Below are 16,484 nucleotides of genomic sequence, written 5' to 3' on the forward strand. Positions count from 1 at the left end.
TCAGTCGTAGAATTGTGTAGCCTGCCTTGCAGCTCTTACAGGAACGGATCTGCAACAACCTTATTAGTGAAGCCTCCCTTCTGCTGCCTTTTACATGAGCTACGTTATAGCATCCATAGTAACCGTAACCATACTGCTTTGTCTGCTCTAGTTTGGCTTCAGACTGTAATAGATGCTTGTCATTCTCCCTCCTAATAATATACTGGAAGCTTTTACCCCACGCAACCACTTCTGCTTAAATTCTGTGATCTTCCACACTAACATTACATATTAGACATTTCCACAAAATTCCTTCCGGCTTTTACATTTTGTCGTTAGTATGTTAGCATCATCTCACAAATTCCCTAATAATTAAAGGTAAAGGGACCCCTGACCATTAGGTCCAGTCGTGGCCGACTCTGTGGTTGCAGCGCTCATATCGCTTTATTGGCCGAGGGAGCCGGCGTACAGCTTCCGGGTCATGTGGCCAGCATGACTAAGCTGCTTTTGGCAAACCAGAGCAGCGCACGGAAAGGCCGTTTACCTTCCCGCCAGAGCGGTACCTATTTATCTACTTGCACTTTGACGTGCTTTCGAACTGCTAGGTTGACAGGAGCAGGGACCGAGCAACGGGAGCTCACCCCGTTGCAGGGATTCGAACCACCGACCTTCTGATCGGCAAGTCCTAGGCTCTGTGGTTTAACCTACAGCGCCACCCGCGTCCCTTCTACTTACCTGAGTTTATTACATAACCTCACATCATGTCTGATATCTAACTTGTGGTATATCAGCCCTAGTCTTGGTCAACCCCTTTCTCTGGTAACCTCCTGGTGAGACAACTGCAATATTTTACATGGGGCTGACTCTCAGGAAGTGCAGTTCAGAAACTGCAGTTAAGTTAGAACAATGGCAGGGAGCTGGTTCCAGCCCGTAAGCCAGATCCTTACCTCCCTTATCTTCCATGGGCCAACTTAAGCTGATGGACAGCGCCACCCACCTATAAATCACCCAACATCACAGTGATGTCAGGTAATCTGCTTTCCTTTGCCTGCATGGTTTGAGATCAAATTGCGTGGGCAAAGGCACAGCGCATTTCAGACACTGATGACCAGCTAATTATCAGTGCTTGTACTGATAGTGATTTTCTGCTTGCCAGTGCTGCAAACCCCTACCCTCCACCTGACATCCTATATGACATTTGGTGTAGGCCAGGTGGGTGTGGCTTGGCCAAAACGGCCTCATGGGGAAAATTGGGGAGGCATGCCAGGCCTAACTATGTCTACAGGTTCCCCACCGCTAGTTTAGACCATGGCTGCTAGACAACAAGCTGTGCTGGGAATTAATATATATATATATATATATATATATATATATATATATATATATATATATTTCACCACTGCTTTGCTGACACCACTGGTGACTGGTGTGGTTCTGGGCCCATTTGAAAATGCTGATCTTGACCTTTAAGGCTTGCCAACAGGAACCTGGAGGAGAGCCTGTCTCCACATGTGCCTGGCCATCAATTCTCACCAGAGGTCCTTCTTCAGATTCCTCCATGGCTACTGGGGAGAATAGAGGGCTTTCACTGAAGATGCCCTGGCTCTGACATGGCCCACATCCACCCTCTCACCGAGTGGTGAGGCAAGAGCGGGGCATTACAAGCATGAAGTATTGCAGCTCATCTTCCTCACCCACGGGGCAGAGAAGACAAGTGCCAAGGCCTTGTGGAATGCCCCCTCTCTCCCTAAATTTGGCAAGAGTGGGGGCATTCCACCTCACAGCAAAAGTGGTACTGGCGGCATATTCCTGTTTCGCCTCAGGTGGAGAAAGGGGATGGACTGCCACAGCTTCCTTGATTTCATTCTTCATCAAGATCTCCACAAGTATTTTAAAGAGGGGGACAACAGCATGTCCTCAGTACCGGATTTATTTTGGTGCCCAGAATCACCAGCCACAATGATTATTGGGGTTTCTAGCTTGCTGGACTCAGTGTCCTCTTTGACATATTTTGTAGGTGGAAATCAGGTCCTGCAAAATTTCTGGGAAAAGGAGAAGCTTCAAAGCTATGAGAGAGTGGCTTGGATTTTCAGGATCAGAGAATGCCTCTTCTCTGTGGAGAATGTATCGGCTCAACTGCTGTCCACTAGCATATGACCCCTTTGGCCAACATAGCCCAAGTGGTTTGCGTGGTACTCACAGCAGAGTGTTTGCCTTCTCTAAATCAGGGGCAGCCAACCTTTCAGCTGAGGTCATTGAGAAGATCATGGACACAGTAAAGAAGGTGCAGAAGCTTGATCCTGAAAATCTAAGCCACTCTCTCATAGCTTTGAAGCTTCTCCTTCTCCCAGAAATTTTGCAGGACCTGAATTCCAACTGTTTTCATGACAGCGCAGTGGCCTACGGCTCTGCTTTGCTGCACAGTGAGTGCATCGTACTGTGTCGTTTTTTGCAGAGCCAGAAGCCGCTCCCCTCCCCTTCTAGTCAGTGCAGCGGAGAAGGACAAGTGTCACCGCACAGCATTCCTGTGAGGCAGGAGTTTGTTTGTTTGGCGGTGGTTTCTGAAGAATAAAAGCACACCATTAATCTGTAAGATATAGTTCCATAATGGCTTGGAGAACGGCTTCAGACCACAAGGGAAATAATGACAGTGTAAAATAATGACCGAGAGTAAACTATTCCAGCCATTGGTCACGAATGCTCTGGAAAAACTCAGGCCTCAGTCATAACAGCTTGTTTTCAGCAACCTTTACTGCATTAGAGCTAACAGCTTTGGATTTCTTTGCACCACGTCATCAAGGAAATATAAGAAATATCCTCAGGGTTTGCAAGCTCAACAGGTGAAGATATCCATTTCTTTGAAGCGCCATGCATCATCTGTTGAGTTTCTGCCTGCCACATCCCTGAAAGACCCAAGAGTTTGACAAGAGAAGGTGGCAGACATATAGATAGATGATAGATGAAAGATAGATAGATGATAGATAGATAGATAGATAGATAGATAGATAGATAGATAGATGATAGATATAGATAGATAGATAGATAGATAGATAGATAGATAGATAGATAGATAGACAGACAGACAGACAGTGGTGCCCCGCAAGACGAATGCCTCGCAAGACGAAAAACTCGCTAGACAAAAGAGTTTTCCATTTTTTGAGTCGTTCCGCAAGACGAATTTCCCTATGGGCTTGCTTCGCAAGACAAAAAAACCGCAAGACGAAGAGACTCGCGGAACGGATTAATTTCGTCTTGCGAGGCACCACTGTATGTTGCAACCTGCCTTGGGCATTTTTGGTCAAAAAGCAGAAAAAATATTTCAAATAACTAAAGAGACATGTTAAGTAATTTAGATTTGGTGCAATTCCTTGTTTTGGAATATATAGCTCTGTGTTATGTGCATAAATGCTGGAGTATTGATCAATAATAATAATAATAATAATAAATCTACTACTTTATATTTACAGGAAAATTATTCCTAGGGTTTCCATATTTTTATAGTCCTTTTTACAGGAGCTTGATCAACAGATACTACTTTAGTAGGTGATAATGGCCCACCTGCTGATGCCTTCATATATATGCTGTTAATGCAAAAGAGTAGACCAGACATCTTCTTCTGAGAGTTGGCAATTCTAGTCCTTCCTTTCCATTCAGACTCCTTAGATATGCTCATAACTTGGTGTTTAAACAACTCTTTGCTAAGATTGCCTTAGAGAGGAGGGTTCCCCCTCCCCTTTTCTTTGACCATATCCCCTGGGTACTCTATAAATGCACACATACTATGTTACTTTCTGATACTGAGTTGCATTGTGTGTGTGTGTGTGTGTGTGTGCGCGCGCGCGTGCATTGCATATGGTCTGGGGAGGGGGCGTTAATTTCTGAGTCTGCTTAATAGACCGGATGCAACATTTCAGTTTCCATGGGAGTGGACTGAGCAAGAACATGCTGATAGAGGAATAAGATTATCAGAAACGTTCAAAGGCCACTTCCTGGATGTATTGCAAAAAGTAGTGTATTTTGAGAGTGCTTGATGTGGTTTTTTCGTAGTAATCGGATAGATATGTGGTATTGAATATAGGCGAGGCGGGCTGCCCCTCCGCAGCCTAAATTGGAACATTTCCATAGTAAAAATTCAAAATGATTTCAGAATTGGCATTCCAAGTTGGTCATCCTTGAGCGAGCTCTCATATTAAGAGGCAGGTTTCTATTAGCTTTTTTTCTTGTTGCAAAGTACTGTCTTTGAGCAATATCCTGCAAATGTGATGGACATTTGTACCAATTATGCATGCAGAGAGCTTGGGAGGCTGTCAATAGGATGCCTTATGCATACATTTGTTATGGCTGCATGTGCAGTCGTGGTTAAGAAGTGCTCCTGCGTGTGTGACAATCAATGCCATGCCTCTTCCACATGCCAGGAAAGAAGGATTTTACAAACCAAAACAAGATGCTGACAATCTAGAGAGGCTTGTTATTTTGCTGTCTCCAATTATAAAGAGTCTGTAACTTGAAACTAATGGGAAGAGTGGCTCATTGAGTACAACACATAATAGACCCTGCTTTATTTTTCTACTGTGGTAGCTTGGTGTGATTTAGCCTAGTTCCTTATAAAGGGCTAACCATGCAGTCAGTCATATGTAGGTCAGAACATATAGTGGGAAACATGTATCAGATTTTTGTATGAAGCTGCTACCTAATTCACCATCATCTTATCTTGCCACTTGCAATCCACCTCCCATTGAGGCCAGCGACAAATGCCTATTGATTTGATCAAGATTAAACCCCAGGGTTTTAGCTATTGCAGCTCCAGAGAAAATGTGTCCAAAATGCCATCCATGTATTTATGAGTTCACATCTGTCTGTAAGAAGCTGCAAGAAGCTCACAATGAAAGTCCCCATCAAATGCCCTATTCATCTCAGCGAGGGGTTAATTTCAATGGTCCAGGAAGATGATTTAGGCCATTTCAACACCGCAGGACATCACACTTATTGTATTCTGTGTGGCTCAGACTTAAGGTGCCCACTGAACATGTGTCACTCTGTGTCATTTATTCTTTGTGCGCTCCAACATCTAGTAGAAGTTTGTGCAAAGATTTTCACTGCATACGAAACAGTTTAAATCCATAGTAAAGAAACATCAGTGTAGCATTGATGTGTCATAAACGATTAGCTCAGACAAGGCAAATAAGGTCAACAGTGTTAACCGCTGTTAACCTAATGCCTTAGAAATGGGTTGCAATATTAAGGATATGCTTTCAACAGCAAATGTTTTAATCCTTGGTGGCTGGTGTGACTGGTGGAGTGGGAGGTAAGGAGCCCAGAAGTAGGTGGAGCCAGCCAGAGTCAATGGCAGGCAGAACTAGCTAATTCTAGTTTTGCTCCTATTCGCCTTCCTTCTGAGTTTTACAAGGGGAAACACAGAGACTGAAGTAAAGGAAGCTGACAGGGAGTGCTCTGGGCTGGATGTAAGCAAGAAGGCAGGCAGGCAGGTGGGGGCTGGCTGAGGGCAAGCTGAAGCTGGTGGGGCAGCATCCCAATTGCCCTAATGGACCTACCTTCACTGGTTTAAATATTAGACCATCAGTATATCCCTCTACTGGTGCAGATACATCTCAGTGTGGTACAGAGCATATCATTTACTCGGAATTTGAGCTCTGATTTTTAGAGAACAATTTGCTCGTCCTCATATTCACACCAAAAAGTTAGGAAGTGTGTATGTATTGCCTGCTGAAGGCTCAGATGCCAGCTTATGCAATGCCATCTGGGTACCTGTGCCTTGTAGTTCTTCCATTCTCTTCCTCATCACATTAAACCAGATACAGTGGTACCTTGGGTTAAGAACTTAATTCATTCCGGAGGTCCGTTCTTAACCTGAAACTGTTCTTAACCTGAAGCACCACTTTAGCTAATGGGGCCTCCCGCTGCCGCCACACCGCCACCACACAATTTCTGTTCTCATCCTGAAGCAAAGTTCTTAACCCGAGGTACTATTTTTGGGTTAGCGGAGTCTGTAACCTGAAGCATCTGTCACCTGAAGCACCACTGTATACTGACAGACTATGATCAATTTTGTTCTAAACACCAAACCATGGTTTGCTTTAACTACAGTTTAGAATTTGAACCACAGTTTGAGAATCATATAGAAGGCAAACCATGCTTTAATTCAGAGCTTCTTGTGCGTTTTCATTTTCCATCCTCTCTGGACTCAGCTTCTTAAATGCATGTTGCTCATTTCCTTCACATGGTGAAGCAGCATCTGAAGGCAGAAGGATATCTATAGCTATGGCATGTCAAGTCAGATGTCATGCCAAACCACTGGCACCAGAAACCATAGTTTGGAAACCCACTTCAAGCAGTGGTTTCTGGTTTGTTGGTTGACTGCAAATGCTTTTTATGTCAGTTCAGGCCCCAAACTAAACCATAGTTAAACTTCCTTAACCATGGTTTGGTCTGATTTCTAAATTGAATTTTCAGGGTAGAGTTGCTCAAATTAGGATGTGGGAAACATGAGGTTTATGAACTGCCTCCTCTTTCAAATGTCAACAGGAGAGTCTTCTGGGGCATTATGTTTAAATTATCACATTTTCCTCTACAGAGCAGGTAGAATATTCTTCATCGCCACTGCTGCTTCATAACTATGCCATTTCTCCTGTTGTTGCTTATGTGTTGCTCATCAAGTTGTTTCCTTCCTTCCTTCCTCTCTTTCCCTTCAGGTGGCTAACCTGCTGCGACTTTTCCAGATCCCCCAGATCAGCTATGCCTCCACCAGTGCCAAGCTCAGCGACAAGACTCGCTACGATTACTTCGCTCGCACTGTCCCACCAGACTTCTACCAGGCGAAGGCTATGTCCGAGATCCTGCGTTTCTTCAACTGGACCTACGTCTCCACGGTGGCCTCAGAAGGTGACTATGGAGAAACAGGCATTGAAGCCTTTGAGCAACAAGCCCGGGCTCGCAACATCTGCATCGCCACCTCTGAGAAAGTGGGCCGTTCCATGAACAAGAAGACCTTTGACGGGGTGATCAAGGCCCTGCTGCAGAAGCCCAGCGCAAGGGTGGTTGTGCTATTCACCCGGAGCGAAGATGCCCGAGAGCTCTTGGCAGCCGCTCAGAGGATCAACGTGTCCTTCACGTGGGTGGCCAGTGATGGCTGGGGTGCTCTTGAGAGTGTGGTGGCTGGCAGTGAGCCAATAGCTGAGGGAGCTATCACCATTGAATTGGCTTCCTATCCGGTGCAGGAATTCGCAGTGTACTTCCGGAACCTTGACCCCTACAACAACAGCCGAAACCCTTGGTTCCGGGAGTTCTGGGAACACAAGTTCCAGTGCAGCTTCCACAGCCAGAACTGTAGCCGCTTCTCCCTGAAGACAGGCAAGTTTGAGCAGGAATCCAAGATCATGTTTGTAATCAATGCGGTTTACGCAATGGCGCATGCCCTGCACAACATGTATCAAGCGCTGTGCCCCAACGCCACCAAGCTCTGCGACCCCATGAAGCCTGTGAACGGCAAGAGGTTCTACAAGGAATTCATGCTGAATGTGACATTTGATGGTAAGCCGAGGTTGTGCTTTGGGGTGTGGGAAAATAAAGGCTTGGGGTGTGATGGGAGAAGAAGGGTGCAGCTTCAGCCTAAGGTGGTCAGTGAGGCCTCATGGCTAATTCTCATATTATATGGGGGAAATATGTACTTTTCTGTATGGGCACATGCAGCACAATGGGAGGGAGGAGATGTGGGGTTGCTCCGTTTGGCCAGCCAAAATGCTTGCCCTGGCAGAACGCTTGCTTTAGCTTGATATCAAATTCCTTCTAATATTGCTGGCTCTGGGTCTGCATGCAACTCTGATCTGCTGTTGAGAAGGGAACAAAGCTTAGCCTGAAAGTTGCCATTCTCCATTTCTGCTCCATCTCTTGACCAGCAAGCACTCACAGTGGTGAGAAGCCTTATAGCACACGACCTGATAAGGAGGAGGAGGAAATGGGGAAAGTCCTCACAACATTGCATCTTCCCTAGACACGGTGTTAATCATCTACCTAGCCATTTCTTGCCTGTTTTCTCTCTCTAAGGAGCAGCCCTGAAGAGCCCTAATCTAGACTGAGATTGCAAGGTTGGTGGAGGTAGGCTTTAACACTGTGGCTCCTTTGAGGCCCTTGTCTAGATCAGGGGGTTTGTGGCTGCTGTTTAATAAAGGAAAAACAAGCACATGAAGCCAATCATGTGACTACAGTAGTACCTTGGTTTACAAACTTAATCCGTTCTGGAAGTCCGTTCTTAAACCAAAGCATTCTTAAACCAAGGCATGCTTTCCCATAGCAGTGGGGGACTCAATTTACAAATGGAACACACTCAACAGGAAGCAGAACATGTTCTGCTTCCAAGGCAAAGTTCACAAACCAAAGCACCTACTTCCGGGTTTGCAGCATTCTTAATCCAAGTTGCTCATAAACTAAGCTGTTCTTAAACCAAGGTACCACTGTACTGTCACATCTAGATTGGTCCTTAGGGCTATTTCACCCACAGGTTTGCTGAGCCTATACAAACAAGTACAGTGAGGGCAACAGACACACGTCTGTAACATCACAATGCCTGGGAACATGAAATTATGGGTTGAAATAACAAAAATGAAAAGAAAAACAGCAGAACAGAAAATGTGAGCACATTTAGCACGCTCAAACACATGATTATGGCGCTTGCAACTGAAACTGTAAGGTCAAAAGGGACAAAGCACCCTATTAGGCTTTGGTTCATTTCTAACATGTTGTCCTGAATATCCATTTTGATTTTTGTAATTAAAAATAACCAAAAATGGGTTTCTATACATTGCATTCTAATGAAATAGGATTTTCTGCACAAATGTGTTTTTTCCCTCTTCTTAGTGAAACATTTTTCTGTCAATCCCATTAGTCAGAAGTAGATTTATTTCAAAGTATGATAACACTTTGTAGTTAATCCTCTGTAGACATGCCCTGGAAAGGAGAGTGACAGGTACGTGTGGAGCACGATTCAATTATATGTGGACATTTGATTTTCTAATCATTTAGCTTTTCCATCATTTAAATGAGTCTTTGCTCTTTTGCTTTGCAGCTCCCTTTCGACCATCATTAGACACCAAAAGCACAGTTCGATTTGACCACTGTGGGGATGGGATTGGCCGCTACAATATATTCAACTACCACAGAGCCAACGGGAGGTATCGCTATCAGAAAGTGGGCTTTTGGGCAGAAGGACTCATCCTGAACACAAGCCTCATCCCCTGGGTGAAGACCTCCATCCCTGTTTCCCAGTGCAGTGATCCCTGCAAAAAGAATGAAATGAAGAGCATGCAGCCAGGAGACATGTGCTGTTGGATATGCATTCCGTGCCAGCCTTACGAATATCTGCTGGATGAGTTCACTTGCAGCGATTGTGGGCTTGGCTACTGGCCCAACGCGATGCTGAACGCATGCTATGAGCTACCCCAAGAGTACATTCGCTGGAAGGACGTCTGGGCTATTGGACCAGTCACCATTTCCTGCCTCGGTTTCATCTCCACCCTGTTTGTTTTTGGCGTCTTTGTGAAGAACAACGACACTCCCATCGTCAAGGCCTCCGGGCGCGAACTGTGCTACATCCTGCTCACTGGGGTTCTGATGTGCTACAGCATGACGTTCATCTTCATCGCGAAGCCCTCTACGGCGGTCTGCACCTTGCGGCGGCTGGGGCTGGGGACCTCCTTCGCCGTCTGCTACTCGGCCCTCTTGACCAAGACCAACCGCATCGCTCGGATCTTCAGCGGGGTGAAGGAGGGCGTGCAGCGCCCGAGGTTCATCAGCCCCACCTCCCAAGTGGTCATCTGCATGGCTCTGATTTCTTGCCAGCTCATTATCGTCGTCATCTGGCTCCTGGTGGAGACTCCCGGCACTCGGAAGGAGACGGAGCCCGACAAAAGGTACATTGTCACACTCAAGTGCAACAACCAAGACTCCAGTATGCTCATTTCACTCACCTACAATGTGCTCTTGATAGTCTTGTGTACAGTCTATGCCTTCAAGACCAGGAAATGCCCTGAGAATTTCAACGAGGCCAAGTTCATTGGGTTCACCATGTATACCACGTGCATCATCTGGCTGGCCTTCCTGCCCATCTTCTACGTCACCTCTAGCGATTACAGGGTAAGTCATCTCTTGCTGCGAATGAGGGCGGAAAGTAGCCTGTGGCAGGCACCTTCAGATCACCTATCCTTATTCTGTTGGATGGGGAGAAAATAAGGGGGAGCAGATTCACGCCGGCTGCATCCACACTGCAGTTTGTTCGATTTTCATGACATTTTGCTACGTGCTCATTTCCACATTGCATTTGAGCTTTCACGTGACATGAAAGCCACTTCCAGAACTATAGTGGACTATTTGGCTTCCTGTCAGCTTGCCTTTTCAGTCTCCACACTATTAGCAGAAGCATACCTGGGGGTTGGCGAAGCCGCCCTTCGCCAGGGACACGGGCCCAGGGGGAGTGCAAAAAAATCTGTGAGATCGAAACGGAAAAAGCTTCCCATCCTTCTTGCACCGTAGCACGAAAGTGTGCAGATTTTTTCACCCTTGCCCCTTGCCTCGCTCTCACTCTGGACGCTTTGAGCACTTGGGTGGTGTAAAATGTAGCCATTTCTAAAGTAGTGGGTTTTTTCCTCTTCTAGGGGGGAGCTAATACAGCTCATTGCCAAGAGTGCAAGGGACCCTAGGGACTCTCTATTAGGCTATTATTAGCTGAAGTTACAGGGACGCGGGTGGCGCTGTGGGTTAAACCACAGAGCCTAGGACTTGCTGATCAGAAGGTCAGCGCTTCGAATCCCCGTGACGGGGTGAGCTCCCGTTGCTCGGTTCCTGCTCCTGCCAACCTAGCAGTTTGAAAGCATGTCAAAAGTGCAAGTAGATAAATAGGTACCACTCCGGCGGGAAGGTAAACGGCGTTTCCATGCGCTGCTCTGGTTCGCCAGAAGCGGCTTAGTCATGCTGTACGCCGGCTCCCTCAGCCAATAAAGCGAGATGAGCGCCGCAACCCCAGAGTCAGTCACGACTGGACCTAATGGTCCTTTACCTTTAGCTGAAGTTACTACATATATCCCACTTCCCAAAAAAATATTGCTGGAAGCTTTGGCTTATCCGCCTGTCTCTCCATTCCTGGAACCATACTTTATGTCAACTTTATGTCAAGTTATTCCAATCAAAATCATATACCAGCCCAGTTGCTCTTTTCTTCTCTCCTTCTATCCTGTCAGGTTTTTCTGAAGCAACCGGGCAAAATGGTGTTGTCAAATTGTTTCAGTCCAGCATTTCTCTGTTGTTTTCATGTGAAGGTGAGGGGTGGGGATTAGGTTAGATTTGTTGCATTAAAAAAATTAAAATTAAGTGAAGTATCAGCCTGTTTGGGATGGGTAGGCAAAGCACTCTCGAATTTTTTCAGCCTTTCTGTGCCTTGTTTAAAAAAACACAAAAAACATGCAGGTATAGCTTGTTTTGCTGCTATCCCAGCTGAAGGATTCATAGTGAATCAGTTTTAAAGCCTCCCTTGCAGGAACAGAAACTGGTACTGGGGCATTTTAAAGATTTATTGAAGGGGTGATTTACAGACTATTTGTTACTAATTCCACAAGTTAGATCAAAGTCAGCACAAACATTACAGCTTGGCAGAAAGAACACCCCTCCTCCTCTCCTCTCCCCCCTCCCCCACTGTTTTGGGAGTTCTCCTCCCCTGAGTCAATTTCAGGAGAGGTACACGGGGAGGAGGGTGGGGAGGGAGTCCCACTGCACAAAAGGAATCACTTGCACAATGACTTGTTGGGTGAATCTCAGCCCCAGAACCCTCTGAAGCAGAATTTTGTGGGGCAACAGGGAGGAGGAGGAATCTGTGAAAATTGCTGCCCCTGCTTCATCTGGTGGGAAAGTCCCTTGGACAGATCTGGAGCCAAAACAGAAACAAAACCTTGAAGGAAGATATATTGATAGTGCGCAACAAACGAGCATTTCTTCATTTCTTAAGTTGTAGACTGATGAGCTGGAAAGCAATTTAGAGAGAATCAGTTTACATAATAATTCTTCAGTGAGGGATAGCTGCCATTTTCAGTGATCTGGTTGTGTTGAATTTCTGAGTATTCCATTTCATATCCTGATCCCAGCTCACCATATCTCTGAAAAAAACTTGATCAGAAAATATTGGAGGCAGTTGGAATCTGGACACACATTGGAGAATTGCCAGAGATTTGGCCAATGCACTTAGAGGTGACTTGTGTTGAAAAGAACTGAATGTTTGTAAGCATGCTACTGTCGTAATGAAGACACAGCAATTCAGCTATTATGTGGGACTGTGGGGCCCATTCCACCCCCACAAATGTGCAGTTGCTTAAAGAAAACTCAACAGATTGTGTCAAAAATAGCAAGTTGCATAATTTTTCAAGAATCGTAGAAGAATGTGCATTGCTAGCAATGAACATCAATGATTATCTGCAACTGGGTAATTAGGGACGAGGAAATAATTACTTTCTGGACCTTAAGGTAATTTTTAAAATGAGTACAATATTTCCAACTCTCCATTCCTACTGCATCAGTCTCCCTGGGCCTTAGTGCGGCCCTGCCTTTGGTGTGTTTCGCTAGAGAAACAGCAGCCCCCAGTGGCCATCAATGTGCTATGCAGACCATACAGAGGTTCGTTTTCAATATCAAAGCAGAAAACAGTTTTAATTGTTAATACTGCAATAATCTTTAATAATTATAATATGGTTCTTCTGGATATGAAAGCTAAGCAATCTCTGTTGTGGCCTTGGGGGACATCATCCTTCATAAAATAGGGATTGTGGTGTTTGATCTACTTGTTGGGCAGGGAGTTAGGTTAACGCTTCCTTGCAGCTTCCCCCAACTGGTTTTATTTTAGGGCAATTTCACTGGAAAAGATGAGGTATCTGAAAAAGAGGTGCAGGAATTTGTTGTGATAGTCACTCCTTTGGACTATTGCCAAAGTCACGGGCCTTGCTAGTCTGCTTGACTGGTGGGTATTGGGAACACTAGATTAATACGCCCAACATTCAAACAAACCTCCATCATGAAGCCCCTTCAAAGGTGTTGGCCGTTTAACCCAGGGATGGGCAGGCAGGCTTCTGGGATTGACTTTATTCTTTTCCTGCAGCTTCAAGGTTCACCAGCTGAAGTTGCATGCAAAATAGAGATGCATGGTGGTGGAATTAAGATAATTAATTCTGATCATTAAGGAACAGGGTGCTCTGAGCACATGGCTCAGACCATGAATTTGTTTCCACTTTCAGTATCAGAACTGAGCTAACCCACAGATCCACCACTAGCCTGAAATGTACCTATTGCCCACTTCTGGTTTAACCCATCCTACGGCAACATCCCAATTTAAGCTGGGTTCCATCTTCTGTAGAGGTGGGTCACTGGTATAGGGATAGATACTAAAATCTGGCACTGGTAGCAGGCACCTGTTCCATAAGGTCTTTGGTTAAATGCACTTGGCATTTCTGAGAAGCTTGCAGAGTCTTCAGGGAGTTTGTTAATATGATGCTGTGAGAAACTTTGGAACGATGCCTGTAAGAAACTTGGCCCAAAAGGCACCTTATTAGAGCTTTCTGATTTCTGTAAAGAGTACCTGTGTGCTATTCATGGGTGCTGAATAGCACAGCTCCATTAAAGCCACCCGGAAGCAGGGACCTTGCCTGCATGAAATGTGGGAACTTGAGTTTGTAATTTGATTAGGCTAATGGAAAAATCCTGCTATGCAGCTACCTTCTGAAGTGCTGAGTGACAGGGTCCTCTGTGCCCTCGACTCCCAGAATTATTTTAGAAACTAGTACAAAACTATAAAAGCTTTTATAAAACATCGCTGCTGTCCTCCATCTCCCTGCACATCTCTCCCCAACTGCTTATTAGAACCCAGCATAGCACCCAAGCATGCTCAGGGCTGGTGCAAGACATTTTGCTGCCTGAGGCAGAGCAGCGAATGCCCCCTCCCCATCAAAGTCACTGTGAAGAAAGCCCAAGGCTGGGAAGTTCCTGTGGTACCCAAGGCAGAACATCCCTGAGGCAAAAGTCCCTCCTCCCAATCCATGGCAGTAAGAATGCAACAATAAATTAAATAACCATCTTCTGTGCTTTCATGACACCTCAAATCTGCCTGAGGTTGCATCTCACGCAACCTAATGGTAGGGCTGGCCCAGTAAAAGCTTGGATGTATACTCTAAGACTGCCATTAGCTGTCCCACTTTGGACCCCTCTCTGTTGTGCTGCACGTTTGACCATCTCTAAATAATGTAGGACCCCGGTTTCATCAACACTTTGCACAATATGTATGTTGTTCCAATATCCATCCCAAACTCTGAAACTAGACGAACTCAAGGAGAAGTTTCTAAACACAAAGGTGTTTAATAAGACAAGGCAGCAATTTTTTAAAAAAACATTTACAGTATGTTCATCCCATCTTTTCTGCAAGGAACTCAACGCGGCATGCATGGTTCTCAACCTCCCCATTTTATCCTCACAACAACCCTGTGAGGTAGACTCATCTGGGAGAACGACATGGGTCATTCAGTGCATATAATTGCAAGTCAAAAGGCAAATTGGGGTGGAGGGGTAAGAGACTTCTGTATTCCACTTTTAATTTGTATACCGCCTTTCTATATTTCTATGCACAAGGCAGTTTACAGCAGCAGCAACAACAACAACAACAAAAACATACACCTTATAATAATCTGTCCAAAACATCATAATAAAACATAACTTTAAAATAATCATCTTATATCAAATAAACTAATATTCAATAATCTATTATAATATAATAGTACACAATGCAATTAACTCTCAAGACACCAGCAAATAATAATTAAACAGAAATTCACTCTTAACAATTACAATAAATAATGACTAAGCTATGATCAATAAAAATAGCTTCAAGTCACAATTAGATGAGGGGATCCAGTCATGTAATAGTGAGACCAAGGATGTATCACATATTAATCAACAAATAAATTCACAGGAGAAATTAGGTGTGCAACAACTGTTTGCAAGGTTTGAGCCTGAACTTGAATGTTGTACATTTGCAGCCCAGGAAGCTTGTTGTTAAGTTTTAACCCTACTAGTCCAGCAAACTGCTAAGACCTAGTAGTGGCAAGAGACTGACTGTCTTGATATTGCATTGCTGGGTCTCCACTTCCTGAGCTTGAGGTGGTGACAGAGGAAAACAGAATTTCTCTCATCTTCCCAGGTGGGGTCAGACTAAAGGACTTCCCACAGGCAGGAAATTAGAATGAAAATTTCACTAAGCCTGCCAAATACCTGGTCTCAGAAGGCTCCAAAGCAAGAGGAAATGTTTCATCAGAGTTTTGCTAGAGGGTCAAATCAATGACATGTCAAACCCACTTTCATAGAAACTTGTAAGAGTGGTTTCATAGCAACTGTACAATTAAAACTACCCCTGGACTTGTGGAGGGATTAAGGGCTGCTTCTTACTTTACATCTTGTATTAAGTTACCAGATAGTCAAATGCAAAGAAGTATTTGCTTTGCATAAGCTGGGAATGGCAAATATGCATTTAAATTAGTATGGTGTTGTTTTCCTAAAACAGAATTAACTATTTTTTAGAAAAGTAGTAATATTTATTAACTTGTAAAGCTAACATGTGCTGTGCTCTGGGAAGCTATCACTAAAAAGTATGCTTCTACTCCTTTGCCAGATAACTGAGCCAATCTCAGCTAAGACATTTATTATTATTATTATTATTATTATTATTATTATTATTACCCCGCCCATCTATCTGGGTTGCCCCAGTCACTCTATCAATTATGTATACTCAGCAAATCTTAAAGAAACAACGTACTTACCCCGTAGCTACTTTCCTGGGGGAAATAGGGGGCACACAGAATATGGGGTGTGGACGCTTTCTCCGTTGGCACATCCATTTGTTTTGTTAGGGAGATTGTTCCTTTGTCTTCACTGTTCTCATTGTGGGAAATTGCAGTCAAACGTAACTATGCATGAGTGCTAGTTAGTGCATGAAGGGGTTAAGATCACAGAGTTAGATTCATAGATTCAGCTAGGATATGTCCCCTTTCCTCCAACTAGGGAGGAAGTGAAGTCTTCTCTTTCTGTTTCCTCTCTCTTATTGTCATGTAATCTACGAGAAAGGGCGTTTTAAGCTTTGCTCCAAGCACGTGTTTGAAACAATCTGTCCGTATTTTTCTACCCAAGAGCAGAGTTCTCCTAGCTGCTGCTCAAATAAATGCATAAATCTGACCCTTTGGCAAAGGAGCCCTGTAGACAGTGAAAATCCCCCTTCTTCCCCAACTCTTGTGGCAGAATTCTGTGAGCAGAACTCCACTCAGCAGCTCTCTGGTATTTCACATGGGACAATCCTAGCCCTACCTGGAGCCATCAGGGATTGAACCTGAGTCCTTCAGCATGTAAACCAGATGCTGTGGCCCCTCTTCCAGCTGCATCAGCTACTATAGATGAGAATGTTGAGTTACATAGAACAA

The 16,484-nt window shown here is 44.6% G+C and overlaps 1 protein-coding gene across 1 annotated transcript in view; it reads left to right on the forward strand.

The window, feature by feature from the left end:
* GRM2 (glutamate metabotropic receptor 2) overlaps positions 1-16,484 on the forward strand; it is an 85,694-nt gene that overhangs the window by 62,530 nt on the left and 6,680 nt on the right. Inside the window, exons 3-4 of the mRNA XM_080996410.1 lie at positions 6,690-7,527; positions 9,059-10,125. Coding sequence (XP_080852536.1) covers positions 6,690-7,527; positions 9,059-10,125 — 1,905 coding nt within the window. The remainder of the gene's footprint in view (positions 1-6,689; positions 7,528-9,058; positions 10,126-16,484) is intronic.

Source organism: Podarcis pityusensis, assembly GCF_964106645.2.
Source record: "Podarcis pityusensis genome assembly, chromosome: 2".
Classification (NCBI taxonomy): domain Eukaryota; kingdom Metazoa; phylum Chordata; class Lepidosauria; order Squamata; family Lacertidae; genus Podarcis; species Podarcis pityusensis.